General features: G+C 41.9%; 1 protein-coding gene across 7 annotated transcripts in view; it reads left to right on the forward strand.

Annotated features, from left to right (window-relative positions):
* The window catches only part of NHSL1 (NHS like 1), a 176,969-nt gene that overhangs the window by 58,892 nt on the left and 99,875 nt on the right, over positions 1 to 18,202 (forward strand). For 2 of the 7 annotated variants that reach the window (XM_061471734.1, XM_061471736.1), the window contains exon 1: positions 15,526 to 16,329. The exons of the other annotated variants lie outside the window; for them this stretch is intronic. In XM_061471734.1, coding sequence (XP_061327718.1) covers positions 16,125 to 16,329 — 205 coding nt within the window. In that variant the 5' untranslated portion in view covers positions 15,526 to 16,124. Of the gene's footprint in view, positions 1 to 15,525; positions 16,330 to 18,202 lie in introns of those variants that run through there. 7 annotated transcript variants of the gene reach the window in all.

Here is an 18,202-nt window from a genome sequence, read left to right on the forward strand (position 1 = left end):
GCTTGGGCACCTAAACGTCGGAGACAGTAGCTGTCTGAGCACTCCAGCTTTGGTTGCTACAGCTCTCTGTTGGAGAGCAGATTTTACCTCCACAGGAAACTTGGTTTCGGCATCCTGTTCCTATGTGCAGACTCGCATGCTTTTGCTGGAGGCCGGCTGTGTTCAGGGAGCAGACTACTGCACTGATGTCATGAGAGTGAAGCTGACAAAATCTGTATCACTTGAGGTTCATTTATAGGCAAGGGCTTGTCCGCACTGCGTCAGGTAAAGGAAACCATCCAGTATCTTCCTTACCCCATGACAGGGAGCATTTGGGCCATGGAGCATTTTCCCCAAATGATGGCGAAGAAACATTGGGCTGTTTCTCAGAGGCAGAGGTAGGGCCAAACTGCTGAGAATACAGAAAATGGAATATAATAAAAACCAGGCTGAAATGACATCATTCTTTTCTGTTTCACAAGCATGCACTGCATGTGTGGACAGTGCACAGATGTTCTGCTTTGATAACTTGCTGTGTAGGTTTATGGCCTTGGAATGTTGGTAATTAGAGAGGTTGGTTTTATTTTTGACTGTGTGAAATTCTGGGGAAGCATGTATCAAACTTTAACTTACATCTCTGCAATATTCAGGGTTTTCTAGTCATAATAATTCACTAGTTTAAGTACTTAGCATTCTAAGTATTTTTTATTACTTTTCCTCCTCCTTTTTTAATCACTAATTATTTCCAGACATTTTTTCACCATGATGAAGATCTTTGTTGATGTTTTCCTTTTTTTTCTTCTTTAAGTGCAATATGTAAGGAAGTGTTTTGATCCCATCCTCTTGCTAGAAAGTCTGAGCAGTAAACTTTGAACACATCATGTTTTTTGCCGTCAGGATTTCCTGCCAACAGTGTCTGATACCACAAAGAAATAAAAAAAGGTGAAATCTCTGGAGAGCTTTTGTAATGGTTTGTGTTAGTTTACTGTTGTATTCCAGACCAGACTCTATTGTGTCTAAGAACAGGACTGAATATGCTGGTTGCTAGAGAACAGCTTTGCTAGGTGAACATAACACATTCCATAGGTTTCTCCCTTTTATGGTCTTGGCTACAAATAGTTTTTTACCTTCAGTATGGTTTAGCAAATGTAGTCTGCTTTTAAAGAGACATTCAACATACGGGTGTCTGCTTTAACAAAGGGCCAACAAGCCATAGATCAGATAAAAAAATAATTTTTCACTCTGACTATATAATCCTACTAAATGGAGTTTATTTTTCCTTGTACGTCTTTTGTTTGCCAAAGTTCCTGTTCTTTAATATTATCCCCAAGTTTCCAAAGAACTTCCCAATCAAATCATCAAGACCCTATTTTGGCATTTGTGTTGATGGAGGCAGAAATGCTATAAATCAAGTAGAAGAGGGAATTAAGCAGTAATATAAAGGTAGTGGAGAATGGTAGCTGTAGCAGACTGCTTCAGCTATGGACCAACTCCTTTACAGTAGTGCATAGCTTGTGTTTCTTTACACAAGATTTGTGTTTTAGAGCAGTGTAAGAGATCAATAAAATGGGATAAAAATTTCATTTTATTATCATATGAATATGGCTGTGCTGAGTTCTCAAAAAAAATAAAATAAAATAAACCAACCCCAAACCCACAAAACAAACCCAAACCCAAAACTACAACCAACCCAAACCAGCAGCAACAACAAAAAAACCCAAACCAAAATCAACCGATGTTTCAATGCCTCATACTTGTAAAACCTTTGAAGACAAAGAAGCTTTAGGTTAAAGGCCTTTTGTGGGCGAGGAAAATACGTCCCTCTTCCATCCTGAAATTGTGGCATCTCTCCTGTGGGCAGAGGGTCATCTTTGTCCTTGTGGTGGAAACATCAGCTCTTGTTTTGCCCAGTATCTTTTCTTTCAAATCCCTGTTAGTAAGTTCATGTGTTGTCCAGCACTCCAGTCATTGTCTTCTTTTGTGTGGCAGAAGCATGTGACATTTGTTGTAAATGTTTCAGACTATTATTTAGTTCTAATTCTAAAACATTGTATGAGTCCAAGGTGTTAAGGTTCATTTTGAGTAACTGACTCTTCTGCATTGCATATCTCTTGCCAGCTGTCTGTTCATTTCATCATAAAACCAGAAAAAGCAATCTGGGTTGACCACTCTTGTTTTAAAAAGTATTTTCAACGTACTCCAGTGTATCTAGTCAGTCATTAATGCTTTTTCTTTCTCACCCTCTTTAATATATTGGCTTAGTTTTCTCTAAGAAAGGGAGAAAGGACAAAAGGACAAAATGTCAGTCTGTATTGGCAGTGATATAGGTCACTTGGCTAAATCAGGCATATTTCATCTTTAGGTATGAAGTGTAAAATGTTGATTTGGCCCTTTCTTGCTTTTTCTGAGAACAAAAGCAGCCTTTTTGGAAGCTGATCTGCAACCTGGAAGTAAACTGTCTCCTAGAGGAAAACAAGGAAACATAAACCAGAAATTTTTCAATGGGTACTTGTTTAATCTTTCACACCAAGCAGTATGAAAATTGGTTAGCTCATGTATTGGTGAACTAGCTTCAAAAGGTGGCAGTGATTGAATTTTTTGGTTTTTTTTTTGTTTTTTTTTTCCTAAATTTATTACTGATGCCAGAAGAACAAAACAGGAGAGGAAGAAAATAGATGAAGTATAAATCTTGTGACAGTAGTTGATAGCTGGGTGGAGGCATTCATGGGGAGCTGCGTTCTTGCCTTTACACACACCCAGCTTCGGGTAATTGAGAAAGAGACTTCTTTTAGATGGAGCTGGTGAAGAAAGGGAAGGAGGTGGACATACTAGTGGTGATCACATTCTGGTCATCTCAACTGTTGCTTACTTTGTGCTTAAAAAGGCCCTGTGAAGTTATCCCTTTTAAGAATGGGAGCTTTTAAAGATGAAGTGGGGGTTTGGTATTTTCTCTGTGTTGTTTTGAAAAAGTTTGATTAAAATCTGAGTGTAATCATCAATGATGAGAGCTGTTAAGTATCAAGATCAGATTTCCAGTAAACTCTTTGACTAAAAAAAGCATTGTTGGACAAGAATTTTAAGTTTCTTTAATTAGCTTTTGAGTGAATAATTTTAGTCACTTATGCTTATGTTTGGCTGTGAGTTTTCTGGGAGAAGAGACTGTGTTAGTGGTTCATACTTGCTAAAGTCTTTACCATATAGAAAGCTATTTTACTTATTTTCACACAGGTGCTGCTTCAGTTCTTGCTTCTCTTCTAACACTAGGGATCTTGTAGTGTTTTTGTTAGCATGCTTGTCCTAGCTACTTAGTGGTGAGCAATTACTTAGTAAACTGCTTTCACTACTAAGGGTGTGCACTCAATTATTCAATAATGAAAGCCTGTATTTTTCTTGCTTCCACCCTGATGAGGCATTAGCTTGACAGAAGTGGCATTAAAACTATTGAATGCAAGCATTCAGCACCCTCCCCAGGAAAGCATCCCTTATCTTGCTTTGACTGCATTCCTGCAGTGTAACTGCTTCCATTACAGAGAATTTGGCTGCGATCTTCCCACCTGTAGAAGTGTGTTTAACCAAAGCACTCAGGATCTTGAGCTTACCCCCCAAAAGTAATGAAATATGAATACAAAAAGGATTATTTGTAATAGCTATTTTATGGTGTTTGGGCTGTGTGAATTTCCCCCATCCCTCAAATTAAGTTTAGAAATGTTCTCTTTTCTTTGAAGATAAAAGACGAGACTCTCGCACAAATAAGTGACTCCCAAGAACAGGGATGTGGGAAGTAGCAGTACAAATATGATTCACCCTGAATTTTGCAGAAATTGGCAGCACTGTGAAAGGCAATGTATGCATGGTGTTTCCCCCCCACATCCCGTATGCAGAGCAGCAGTGTGGTTGCTCTGTGCTACCTTGCCTTCCTTGGCTCAGTTTCCCACTTGCACTATCCTGGGAAGCTGCACATGGAGAGGGAATGATACCAGAGAAAGTGTTTGATGAGGTTAAAGATACTTTCTCATGTGTCTTTGTGTGGCTCTGACTAACAGTGTCCATCACTATAGAAAAAAGCAGTCATTATGGAGAGTTTGTGGGATGAGAAGGAAAGGTACGAAGGAGGCCAGTCTTCCCACAAGGAGATGCAGACCCAGTTTTACAGGCAGAACCTGTAGGACAACTGCAGATGAACCTCTGCTGAAGACATGCAAAGGCAGCAGCACCCCCGAGCTTAAAACTAGCTGGTGGGGCCAAAAGGATGAGTGTCTGTCCAGCAGACCTGCTGCTGAAGACTAGGACGGCATTTCAGGTTGCATCTTGAACTGGTATTCCAGGAAGGGGGGGGTGTGTGTGTGTTGCATGTTTTGGCTGGGGAGTGAGATTGTGTCACCTCAGCTACAAGACAGTGACATCTCCTTTCCATCAGGGCTGAAGGGCCAGCAATGCCTGTCCTACCCTCCACTCACATGAATGACTTCTTTGTGTCTAATCCGTGCTTGCCGCTCTAGCACAGAAATGCATTTTCTGCCCTTTGTTGTAGTGGCTTTCTGCAGTAAGACTCTAAGTGAAGGTTTCCACTAAAAATATGATTAAAAAGCAGTGTTGAAAGCCAAGCAGCAGGCATCAACTTTGCCAAGGGGGCCTAGAGTTAAAAATTTGTAAAGGAAATCAGGTTTGCTGGAATTAAGTTGAAAATACGCTTCTACTTAATTTCAGCAGGCTGCCCTAACTCTGATGTCTGTAGTTGGCTGACAATGCAGAAATAACCTATGAACTAAAAGAAGAGTTTACTTCGGAAGACAGCTCTTACATTATTTACCTTGGCTTCATCCTCTCCTGAACTGGGGAGAACATAACAGTATTTCCCTCTCTTGATCCCTGTCTTGGCTGGTTGCTGAGGTGCTTTTGGATATAATGAAACCTTCTTAGCAGAGGAGAGAACTTCCAGCATAGCAAAACTGATTGCCAAACCTAAAAATAAAAAAAGAGTGTGCATCCAGTAATGACCTTCCTGTGATCTTGGATACCACACTCCTTCTGTGTTGTGGCAATGACTTTTCCACACATTTTCGTGAAGTGTTTTGAATCTTTTTTGGTGACATAATTCACATCAATGTTCTAAGCGCTCTCTTTGCCCAACCCTGATCTCAACCCACTATGGAGTTTCTTTAGTAGTTTTTCCTTTGTTGAAGACTACCAAAGACTTGAGGCATCAAGTGACAATAAAGCACTACTTGAAAAAAAAAAACAACAAAACCCCAAAACAAAAAAACAAAACACCTCTGACCTCTGCAAACAGATTTTTCTCCAAAGAAGAGTTCTGTTTGAAACTGAAAAGCAAATCTTCTTGTTTTGTTTTTAAGGTAAATGGTGAACAGGGATCCAGGAATGCACTCTGCTGTGGCCTTCTTATTAATACCCTGAACTGTGCAAAGAGAAACAAACTTGAGAGTTTGTAAAAGCCCCTGGACAGATGTAGCCCTGGGAGCATGACTGATTAACCTGACACACTTTGCTCCTGAAGGAGTTCCCATTCTTTCAGTGCTCATGTTGACTTGTCTCCTTCAGCCTGCTGTCCCTTTGGCTGTGCTGACACAGCTGTTTTGGGGCCACAAATAGGCCCACTGCAGTGATTTAGATTAAATCTTGGCATTCCATCCCTGTCAGTGTTCAAGGTCGGGTTGGATGGGGCTTTCAGCAGCCTGGTCTAGTGGAAAGCGTTCCTACCCATAGCAGGGGATCAGAACTAGATGATCTTTAAGGTCCCTTCCAACTCAAACCATTCTGTAATTTCTGAATGTGGTTGCAGTGATTCCCAGGCAGTCCCTGAAGCAGCTGTGCTTGCACAGCAACAAGAATGCAGAGGACAGGGAAAGATGGGAACTTTATTTTCTGGCTTTACTTGATAGCAAAAGAAAAGTGCTTTGTAATGACCCCACCTGAGGGTAGACCCCATTGGCTACCTGGAAGGGTGGGCTGCATGCACTCTTCTGGGGGCTCTCCTAAGTTTTTCTTCTGAGATACTCTCAGTGACCCCTACAGCAGGCCAGAACGTGAGGGCCATAAAGGAGCTGCTTTGTCTGTTGGTTTAGGTTTCTTGCAAGTGTCTAAAAAGTGGCACTTTTTTCCTCTTTTTTTTTTTTTTTTTGAGAAACCATGCAGGATACTAACTCAACAGCTAAACTGTGCCATTTAAGATGGCCCATTCACTGCTGAAGGATACTTGCAGGTACCATATATTTTGGCCAAGACGTGATTTCTCCCCCCACCCCAAGCGTTCTTTAGAACTGTCAGTCTGTTGCCTTTTGCTGGCCCTAAACTAAACAGAGTAACTCAGGATCCTGTAACCAGAGCAGCCCTTCATAAGTGAAGGTCAGTTGGGTGCAGTGCTGTAACAACAGCCTGTAGACACAGCCTTAAACCAAGGCATCTTTTGTTAAGCAGAGGAATATCAACTGCACTAAGAGTTCCTGAAAGTGGGTGGTTTCTGCCGCCAAGCTCAGTAACGCTTTGTCATAATGAAAAAACAATACTGTCTGCAAGTGAAGATTGAAAGCGTCTCCTCACATCTGTTTTTCTAAGCTTGGGAAAAGGTGCCATTGGATGAGAGGAGCAAATCCTGCTGTGGCCATGCTCATACTTGAAGGAAAAGCTTTAAATGCCAACAAATGCCAAGGCGTCTTTCATGAAGTTAGTTTTAATTTATTTTTAGACTTGATTAATAGTTACTGCAATATTTGCCTTGCACATTTTTTAATGGAATGCTTTAAAAAACTCGTTTAATATGTGATCCCTTCTGTGTAATTGTGCTCTCATACAATGTCTTTGGTGAGAATGAACTAGCAGAGTTTTACCCAGAATTGTTTGGAAGACACCAGTGTGGAAAGCAGAGATGAGTCACTTGCCTTGGAGCAAAAAGAGCTAGCGATTAACCACAGAGCATGGCATTATCTCTATGCCAAATCTGGCTGAGAAAACCAGCATGTTTTGCACTCTGCTATTTCAGGAAAAAAAGTAATGCAGAGAAGTGTTGGCTGTTTAAGCAATGTTGATAATCTTGGCAATTTGAGGAGTTTTAGAAATGTTAGCATGGGAGGCATGTGAATCAAAAGAAGGTAGTAGTTCCCATCTAGAAACCATTGTTATTTTTATTTGATGAATAAATAGATATGAAATATTCTTGTCAGCGGACTCGTCCAGGTGAATAAACCTGGTTGCATAACAGAATGTGGTATGTGATAGAGCACATGGGTAGATACGGAGTATTTCTGCATAAATGTGTTTTCTGTGTAATCCCATGTGTCCATATTTGTATTTCTTTAGGAATCTTTATATAGCATAAGCTTCTACTGCTGACGGTTTACTAGATGCCTGTAAATAGGGAATATTTATTGCAAGTGAAATAATAAATCTCTCTTACTTCTCAATGTCCTTTGGTTTCCATTTGCATTTAGTGCAGTAAGGTTCATGTTGATGAAGGTGGCTTGACTTTAGAGGCTGAACTAGGTGAAAAGCACAGCGACTAAATCTTCGTTTTGATTTCCTCACAATAAAAATCTTTTAAACCATATGTTGAGTATTTTCTTTTGGGGATGTGTTTTATTTAAATTAGTTTGACGTTTCCTTTTACATCTAATGGCCTTTACTTTTGCTTACACAGAGAATACAGTAAGAAAGGGGTTAGCTTCCATTTTTGGGTCCTACTTTTCCTCAGCCCTCACCTCCTGAAAGATGTAAACATGTATTGCTATTGTGGGGCACTGTCCTGGCACCTAGGCCTGTTCATGTAGAGGTCTTCTGCTGTTCCACTTCTTCCTACATTGTGTGCAAGCTCAGTTATCGAGCTTGAGCCATGTTCCTTGTTTCTACCAAGAAGAAGGTGAAAGACCTCATGAAATACTGGACGTGGCACGTGGGCTGCCAGTTGTGCCAATTGCTTTACTTCATTTAGTAAAAGGAAAAAAAGGTACGGGAGCAGTATTTTGGCATTGCCCATAGGAGAAGTCATGCTGACAGAAGTGTTCGGGAGTTAATGATGCATCAGGATTGATACTCAGTTTCCAAACATCTGAAGAGGACGGCTTTGAAGAACTTGCATGATGAAGAGCTTAGAGTTGCTTTCCGGCTAGTAGATTGTCTCATGGGCAGGAAAAAGCCCTAGGTGAAAACTAAGCCTGTAATTTAGTTCACTGGTTTAGTGAAATGTCAGGGTGACTTCATTTAAAAATTACTATCAAGGTGTGAATCTTCTTTGCCTTGATGAAACCAACTGAAATAGTGATTGGTGGTTGGCAATGGCTGTGCGAAGTCTTAAGTCTGATTTCTAAAATCTTTCCTCCTTGGAAGAAGTTGATTTGGGGTGTTAATATTGTGGGAGACATCCACTGGGCTCTCAGCAGATTAGTATCTGATGAACAAACATTTTTTACACCTGTAATTTCAATAGTATGTAATTTCTCTTTCACTTTCTACCCCTCCCGCCCTGCATTTCACTAAGTAAGTGGGTATGTCAGAAGATGAGCTTTCTTTAGATATGTAAACAAGAAGCTGTGGTACAAATTACAGAAGATTGCAAAGCCTTGATTTGGTTTTCTCTGTGCTGTGAGCAAAGAGACACGATTTTAGAATTGACACTCTCAGTTTTTTAACTGTGACTAAACAGCTGTCTGTTGAGGCTGATTATTTCATATGATTGAGAGGCAGCACCAGATTATTCCTGTTGCTGGCATAAATGTCCTTATTTATCCTGTCTTCTACTGAGGATAATCTGGGCTTTCATTTTCCTTCCTGTCCTCACCTTGTTTTGTCAGCCAATTAATAGGAACCCCTCCTGTGTGTCATATGTTTTATACAGGGTTTGTTGGGTGAGCCATAGGCTCTACGAGAATGACACTGTGTATTATTCTTTTGTATTCTTGGGTCTTTTTCCACCTAGAAACTGCTACTGGTAGGGGAAAATGTTTAAATGTTTCAGGGTTGCAAAACCAAAGAAAGTATCAGGGTCGATTTCAGGCCTGTATATGGCAGAAGGGGAACTTGCAGGAGGGGGGAAATCTTTCTTGCTGGTCACAGTTGGTGCTTCTGCTGAGCTACGTGGATGTGTACATAGGGAGCGAGCACATGCGCAGGCACTCCATACAGAGAGAGCACATACATGTACATAGGCCATATGTTCATTATATTAGAAGTTTTGTTTTCTCTTACATTTTTTAATCAAGCTTTTAGCTGGGATATTTTAATTGGGATTAAATATAACTATGTAGGACAGTAACTAAGACACAAACTGTTCTTGCTCACTCTCTGTGTGTCAGCAACATTCCTTGTGTGCTCATCCTCCACCTAGAAATGAGTTTGTTTTAAACTAGAGCCTGTTGTGAGGAAGAGAGGAGATTGCAGCATTCCTCCAGGCGTGGCAGGGCTGGGTTTCATTTGCAAATTTTGTTCAGAGTTGCAACACACTTCTCTGTACTTACTGTGTGTACGCAGGCATGCAAACTTACAGATGAGCTGAAAAACCATGACAGTGATCCTGTACCTGTGCACGCACATGCAAAAGTGAGCCTTCTGTCTGTCTTCTGAAGTTCAATGTTCATGCATAGTTTACAGAAACAGCACGTTTTTGGCTCTTTTCCGAGAAGAAACGTATGTACAGCATCAGTGAAGTTAAATAATTTTGCTGTTTTGGCTGCGAAGTAACATTGAAATATGTTTTAGTGATACAGGATTCGAGACAAAAAGATTGTGCAAATGAATCATATCTATAGTAAGAAACAGTTTCTTCTACGTTTCTTCTTTTAATGCGTTCTGCGTGTCAGTGAGACCTGGTTATAACACATGTGTGAACTACGTTTTCAGTATTGGAATTAGGACTATCCAAGTTTCTCACTGAGTTCTAATGTTCCTTTTAAGCATTTGATTATTGCAAACACCTAGTAAGATTTATTAAGTTGCATAGTTTGTAAGTCAAACAGTATGTAAATACAAACAGGAAAAAAAACAAAATAAATACCTTTTGCATTCATGGGCCTAGTAAATAAGATGAAGAATGAGATTTCTGAGTTTACTGATGATGATTCTTTGCTACTTCTTTAGCCACTCTCTCCTTTCTTGCTCTGTGGTTCTGCTATCTACAAAAACATTCAGATTAGAGCGTTAATTAGTTTATGTTAACCAGCAGAGGGCTACCACCTCAAAGCAAACAGCCAGCCATCCCCTCTACAGTTTCACTGGTATCCTCTCTGAATCAGAGAAGTGGGAAACAGGCGTTTATTTGGTTGTCTGGGGTACTTTCCTGCTGGCAGAATGGTCCTCAATTCGTGTTAATGTTTTTTATACAGTTTGGTTTTAACTGGCTTACAGTTGTTTTTAGTACAGCTGCCAGCATTTCCACAGGAAACTTAGATTATCTAGTAGAAGTTTCTTGTGTTTCACCAAAATCTGGTATTTCTAATGTTAACTGGTGTGTTGCAAAGTTTCACATGCATATTCAGGCATTAAAACTGATTTGAGTTCATTCTTAGTATGAACATAACATATGCTGAGTAAAGAAGTAAAAGAGAGTAAACTGATCTTTCTTACAGTTTAGGTGAAAGCAATGCAAGTTGCATTTATTAAGTCACAATTTCTTTAAACCCATGTGTTCATTGCAGAGTGTTCAAGAGCAGGCAGGAATATATGTGAAGTAGAACAGAGCTTTTTCTCTTCTCCTAGGAGGTAGGAGCTGCCTGCTGAGATAAAGGGGGTGGTTTGATTCAGAACATCCTCAGCTGGAGTTTGGAGTGGTGGGTGCCTGGTGAAGTGCAGAATGGTGCAGTGCAGGGGTGAGGAGGCACTGAGTGTTGGATGACTGCTCGAGCTTCTCTCCCAGACCCTGTGACTTCTCATGTTGATCAGAACTGTTATTGATAACTTTTGGAGATTTGATGAACAGATGAGTGCCTAGGGGGAAAAAACCATAATCTTTAGATTTCAGAAAACTTATTCCTGCCTCAAAAATTCAATACTTGGATAGTTAATTTTCACAGACCATCACCACTAGGGATGGTTGGCTAACAGTTGTGAGCGGAATACTTCCCTGGCCAAACTTCAGCTTTGGAGGGGAGGTGACCCTGTGGTTAAGAGATTTTATAAAGGATTTTGCTATGAAAGCAGAGCCCCACAACTCGGGAGAACCCATGTAGGAATTGAGGCAGTGGCTACGGTTAGTGAGAGCTTTAGCAGAGCTGTCTTAATTAGTGAGCTGTCATGCCCGAATCATAAAACACTAAAATTGTTAATTATATTTTGAGCAGAGATAATAACAGCTTTCTATAAGCAAATTGCTAAAAGCCAAATCACGAGTGTGTGTGTCACCATAACTGTGTCGCTAATGGCATCTCACTATCCCCAGCATCCCTCGGCTAGTTGGAGTGGACTTCACAGCGGGGTGGCTGGATCCCTGCCTGCACTTCCTGCTCACACACCACCCTGGAAATACTGCCCGCCCTGACGCAGTGAATCCTTCCAGAGTACAGAAGTTGAAGGGGGGGAAGCTGGTGGCAGGTGCATCATGCAGACTGGTCCAAAACCTGTTTTATTCTCTGTGGTTGTTGCAGTCTGATTTGTGTTTTTTTTTTGCTTTCCTTTCCCCACGGACCTAATCAAATTTGAAATGTGGATGGGATGCTTGAAGCAGCCCTACAGTGCAGAACTATCTTCTCTTTCAGGTGATCATTAGTAGCATGGTATATTTTTAAGTTGGGGAAAAAACCCAAAAGGATAAAATGGGTAACAAAAGAGAAAGGAGATTTTAATTTGTAATTAGGACATTCAGAGGTGCTGTAGTGGTTGTGATAGAAGCAATTAATAGGCATGTTTTTGTGTGAGGCAGGGCCTACTTAAGTAGGCTGCGAGGCCAGTAGCCAGGAGACCTACTTTCTTTTCTTGGCTTTGTTGCTTATCCTTTCTGTGATCTTGGGCAAGAGTCTTTATTTTTTTTCCTTTTCCTTCTTAACTCCCCCCCCCCCCCCCCCCCCTTTCAGGTCCATTCACATTGGAAGTAAGTTTCTTGCTATGTGCTCTGCACAAGAAAGGACAGAATCTTAACTGGAAGATTGAGGCCCTGTTGTAATACCGACAGCTCTCTGTGGCTGCTTTGTTGGAAATAATCCTTCAGGAATGTGTGTTACTTTGCGGGTTTGCTATGTGAGCATCTTACAGGATACCTGTATAAGAACAGGCACACTGTAGAGAGCTCTGGTGGAGGTCAGATTCACAAGGCTTCTACATCTACCGCCGTTCCCATATATCTCTGCTTGGAGATGATGAGTGGCACCAGGGAGGTGATCATATGTAGCAGATCTGGTGGTGCTGGGGCAGTTTTGGAGGTGGAGGCTCTCTTAGGGCCAACAGGAGCACCCCATGCCCTTTGCTGCCTGCAGCAAGAGCTGCATAGCAAAGGGTTGAGTCTGCAGGCAAGGTGTTTTCAATGGGCTTTGGACAGTGCTTAATCCAAATGGCTTTATGACTAGCTGGTGATGAGCTGTTACCACCTGAAGGAAAACACCCAGGAAGTCCAAGAGAGGTGTCCTCTCTGCTGCTGGAGCAGTGGCTGTAAATCACCCTTGTTACTGTCTGCTTGAGTCATCAGAAATGGTAGACTAGGAAATGTAGGAATTAAATTAACAGGTGAATTGTGCCAAAAACCACAGCCCAAACAAAATCAGAGCACTTCTGAGGGGTTTTGAGGTTGGGTGGTTGGTTTTTTTTTGCCTTTCCGTAGCATTGTTTTTTTACACTGAACCGAAACGTTTTCCATGCAATAATTTTTTTGTTTGTTGGCCTTAGGGGAACGCAGTAGCTTTGAGCCATAAACGTGTGTTTTCTTAACAACTTTCAGAGAGAATTCTTTGATGATCAGGTTGTGATAGATGGCAGAAATCCTGATGGCATTTGAGGCTGTGTATATTTGCTTTTGTTCACCTCTAAGAAATAAAGAAAAGGGAAAGAGGAGGAAGCAATTTAGCTTCCTACTTCAAACCCTGAATTACTTCTGTGATTCCTTCATGGTTTTTTACTAAGATGGGCTTGTATTAAGTGAACAAAAAACAATGCCTTAATCTTTACATGCGTAGCCTGGAAAATGTAAAGGCTGCTTACTTGTATGATGACTTCATAAGGGAGAAAGCAGTCAGGTTGGAAAACTAGCTAAGCTCATTAGAAGGTACCTGGTTTCTCTTAAATGGCTTTGTAGAGTATTTTACAAAATTAATCCTCTAAAGTGTGTCAGTTGCTAAAATTTCCAAATCCTTGGCCTTGTGTTTGGCTACTGATTAAAGCATGGATTAAGCTGCAATTCCGTTGATGTTAATGCCTAAATATGTGGTGGTTTTCAGACGGTAATCACTATTTTTTCTTGATCTTGGGAAATTTACTTTTGATCCACATGGGCAACAATGTATGAAGATATTAAGCTTCTTGCCACCTACAAATAAAAAGCGTTCTGTGGTAATGGATCTTTTTCTGCAATGAAATATCATAATGCCAAACTCTGAGCAAAGCATTGCATCACTTTGTATTTACAGTAACAGTGGAAATGTTATGGGCAATCACCCACAGCAGTATTTTTGCCCTTGCATCACCAAGGTGTGACTCAGCACCATGATATAAAGGCAGAGCTCCAGACAGGTCAGGAAAATTCCTAAAATCAAACTGCTGCCAAGACTGGGCAGGTCTCTGGGATTTACCCTGGTATTTTGGGTTAACCTGAAAGGGTTTCCTTCTTGTTGGTTTCTCTAATCTTCTAAGTAGTACAGCGGAACAGAGATGACTCTGATTCTACAGTTCCTAGCAGGGTTTTTATACATCTGGCTCTGTATAATTTAGCCGGTACAGCTGTGGTAGTTTACAGTTCTGTGTACTTTGCAGTACTGGCAATTCCAAATGTTTGCTCCGTCTCAAAAGAAACAAGTTGACTTAAAACATGGTCTTTGATTCTTTGATTTTCACATTATATCCTGGCTATTCGAACATGGACTGCCCCAAAATGGATATTCTAGTGTTGGGTGTCTAGGGGTATGTCACCCCACATTCTCCAAATCTTCTTCTGAGCAAAAGGCCTAAAGAATAAAAACAAAACACCCCCCCCCAAAAAAAACACACCCAAGTCTCTTGTCTCATCAAGGGTGAGGAGTGGTGTCTTTTTAAGACAAAAACCCTCCATAATAGAAAGACCCGGTGACACAGACAGAAGAGCAAATGTTAGCAGTGCCTGCTCCCATTGGGCACTCCTTCCCAACCCTACTACACCACCACTGACTTTGGGAAATTGTGTATGTACATACACATTACCTCGCTGGGCAAGCTCAATTTAAATGCAGCCTATTAAATTATTTACAGAAGACAGTTGGCCAGCCCATTGTGCTGTGTTAGTAGGAGCCAAAGGTCACTTTAGTTGCCTGGTTGATTCATAGGGTAATCTGATACAGTACTTAGCTTTTTGCCTCCCAGTCAGTGGGTTAAACCTTATCCTCTTATTATGAGTCAGAGAACCATAAGTTTCAGAAAAAGCTGGAGCCTTTGTTTTTAATGGTTTTGAAGTGGCTGTGCAGCAGAATCCAAAGGGCTGCGAGAGCATCTGCCAGGGGGCTGGGGCGTGTTCTGCAGTAGTGTAAGCCTGACTGACATCTTAGGAGCTGGAACCCTGTACCCTTGTTTCCTTAAGCTGCTTGTCCTTTTCCTAACATCATCTGCAGCTATGAGGATGTTAAGGCATTTATGCTTATCTTTCAGATATGTGGCACTTTTTGTTTTGGTGGTTTTGTTTTAGATTGTTCTTATGTTTTTTCCTGGGGTCCTCACTATCAGTATCTCCTTTTGGATTCACTGAGCTGATTTTATTCGATATCTCATATGTTCACATCTATTTTTCTTCTGCAAGATACAAGCCTGTGTGCTTTTTGTCAGCTCTTATCTTGGTAACAGATCCCATCAAAAACCACGGGTATTGGGATACCTTGGTATCGCCAACTTCTGTCTGCTTTAAAACGGTGCATTTACCTCACCCACTTTCAGGTTTACTCCCTCCAGGAAGCAGCATTGGTGTCAGCGTGCAGGGCAAGTGGTTGGCATTGCAGCAGCTTTCAGTAGACCCTAACTTTATAATGCTTTTTCCAGTAGCTAGCCTAAAGAGAAGGTGGCAGAACACAGCATAGCTGGGAGTTGAAACCTGGTTTGTGAGCTGCAGCCACACCAGTGGCTGTGTGGTTACTAGAAATGCCTGCTCACTTGCAGATTTTGTTTGTGCCTGTGCACAAATGTCTCTTTAAATAAACCACAGGTTACAGGGGCACTGATGTTTTCAGCACGCTGCTCAGGACACCCCAGAGTTTTGTTGTTCCTCTCTCCAAGTCCGCAGAGGTACACAAGTGCTTCTCTATTTTTGCATTCAGCGATCAGAAGTTTGTGCTTCCACCGAGCAGGCTGAGGAAAGGAGGAGTTTTGCTTCTGTGGTCGTGCTCTTAGGAGAGCGAGCCTATCGTATTTCACTCTAATCCTAAGCGATAGCCACGCAGTCTGTTTTATTGTTAGGAGAGCCTTCCTGGAGCTCCTTCACCCAGCTTTTCTCACTAAGGAAGAGCAGGGCAGCCAGAACAAGGAGGCAGAAGTGTGGCCAGTCCATTGTCCCTCCTGAGCTGTGCCATGCCGTGATGTGATCTCTGCCTCTTCTTCTGTCCCTGTGGGGTGTTTTTGGTGAGCCAGAAGAGAGGACTGAAATGCATGCATGCACCTGGGGAGCAATGCCAGGGTGAAGAGTGGAGCTACAGTTTTTGCTGTTGAGTGGAGAATGGGGAAAACACGTGCCTTAGTGCTATATTCTTCTCAGCCGTTACATGCTTCTCTGAGCTGCTGCTGCAAGGTGCCACTTTCTGCTGCTTTTCTGCCCTTTGTTTTCTTTGGCAGCTCCCTAAGTGCTGTATCAAAACAGCTTCAGGGGAGCTGTGCTGGCACGGTGACCTATCTCCACACTGTTGCTGGTTTAAATGCAGCGAGAAGAAACCTGGACGGAAATTGGATTGAAATTGTTTAGCCTCCCACGAAAACCACTGAGAAGGGGGACAGGAACGATTTCAGAAAGGTCTGTTTGGAACTGAGGCCAGTAGCTGGCTTGAAAGAAAATGAAAAAGGAGTGTGTTTCAAGACCTTTCAAACTCAAACAAAACCCAGGCTCCCTCTCGCGTGCTGTAAGCTGGATAAATTTCTCCTCCTTGTCAAGGCAGACAAAGAGATTGTTTCGCAGTGATGGTGAACTCTCCTCCATGTGCGTGCAGCAGGTAGACGAGGATGATGAGAACTGGATCTACAGGAGCCAGCAGAGAAAAGGTGACTCTTTAGCTTTCTCTTTAACCCTTGCAATAGCTGCTGCTGTGTCAGCCTCTGGTCCGTGCTGTTGTCCAGCTGCTCAGGTCCCACTGGGAGCTGGGAGCCGCAGGTGGGGTAGGAGGAGGAGGGCAGCACAAAAAGCCCAGCAGCAAGCACTGCCTTGCCAAGTTTTTCTCAGGTTAAAATTGCGACAGCTTATAGTAATCAACAGGAAAACCTTTAATTTCCCATCTGGGCAGCAGAAAGGTACCGTGTGGTGCGTTGGTAAGTTCTGTTTATGCTTCTTGTAGCCGATAGTTGTTGATGGCAGATCCTCTGGGCAGGTGCTGCAGGAATCTCTCCTCATTATGTGGTACCAAAAGCCATTTAAGACTTCACTTGTAACAGCCTAGGTGGCTTTTTGGATGACTGCCTTGTGGTCCTACTGGAAAACGTTAAGTGTGCTTAGGTTTATGAGGGCAGATTGAGAAGAGGTCCCAGATCGAAAATAAAAGAGAGGATAGTATGGTGATGGGAATTGCTCCACAGAGAGAAGGGAGGTCTAGGATGCATGATAGGTAGCTCTGAATGAACCCTTGCAATACTGAAATCTGCAGTGTGTTTTATACAGGACTTTAAAAAAGTAGCTTTCTTTGTGCATGTTCATTATTTTGAATGGAGTTTGTCAGGTATTTATTCAAGCATACCTCATATTTACCATAAATCAAAATAAATCTCAGAAGTTTGCTCCTCCAAAATGGTGAGCTAGTGTTAGCAGTGTATTTACTGGCTGGCAGGCAGTGGCATATGTGTGTGTGGTTAAAAATACTTTTTGAAGTGATTTGGTTGTAATTTCTCCAGTGCTGCCAGAGCAGTAGTTTGTTAATGGAAAGTGTAAGGTTGACTCAGTTCTGTTGTAAGGTCACTCCAGTAAGAGCGGGCAGGTTCTCCAAGGGCATTTGAACTTCAGAGGTTTTTATTTCTTTTCGTTTGTGGGAGCAGTTAACAGCTGTCTGACCAGAATTTCAGTTCCAAGTCAGGATGAATTGTGGCTTTAGTAAATGGTTTGGATGCAGGAACACTAACACAGGATGTATACCCTTGTGTTTTGCTCCCAGCATGCTAGAAGACTATTTTAATCTGTGCTTTGAAGATTTATTTTTAACCCCTTTTGCTCCTGAAAAACTTCCAAAGAGGGAGTTTGTATTTGCACTCAGTAGCTAATATTTAGTTCTGATTGTTGGCATGTTGATACTGTTCAGCAATGTCAGATATGCTTCTTATGCCTCTGGGATCTTACCTGTTGTGGAGCAGAACCACTGTACTCCTGCTGGTACAGCAGGTACTCCTGCTACTGGTCACTATGTAACTTACATAAAGTTTCTCATGCTGCTTTCCTTAGCCTGCGCTCACACCACAAGGCAGAGACGGGAAAGGAAGCTTTACTGAAGGATTAAAGGTGTATTAGTTTTTCTGACTGATTTACATAAAAAGCCCATTGTACAAACTGGAGGGGGAGGCCAGAATTCTTCCCATAATGAGGCAGCAAGCTTATGATAGCTTCCCTGCCTGCCTATAGTGGAGATGATTGTATGTTATTTTTTGAAGGAAGGTGGAATGAGGGATATACTCTTAAGGCTTATTTCCACTTTGCGGGGCCCAATTTGCCTCAACTTATAAAATCTGGCTGGATCATAAATCTAACTGTGCAGTTCTGTCTGACTGGAATCATCTGCCTGGAGGGAGCTGACAAACTGGTGGGGGATGCCAGGGCTGAAGAGAGTTTAGGTTATACACTCCAGCAGGAGAAACTTGTCATGGCTGCAAGTGTTTCACCCAGGACTGTGAGTCAGGCTTGCACAGTGTTGGAACAGTTCGAATATTGGTACCTGGC

The sequence above is a fragment of the Pezoporus flaviventris genome, unplaced genomic scaffold (assembly GCF_033815535.1).
Source record: "Pezoporus flaviventris isolate CSIRO_AGI_PZ_B2104156 unplaced genomic scaffold, CSIRO_AGI_Pfla_v1 ptg000066l, whole genome shotgun sequence".
Taxonomy (NCBI): domain Eukaryota; kingdom Metazoa; phylum Chordata; class Aves; order Psittaciformes; family Psittacidae; genus Pezoporus; species Pezoporus flaviventris.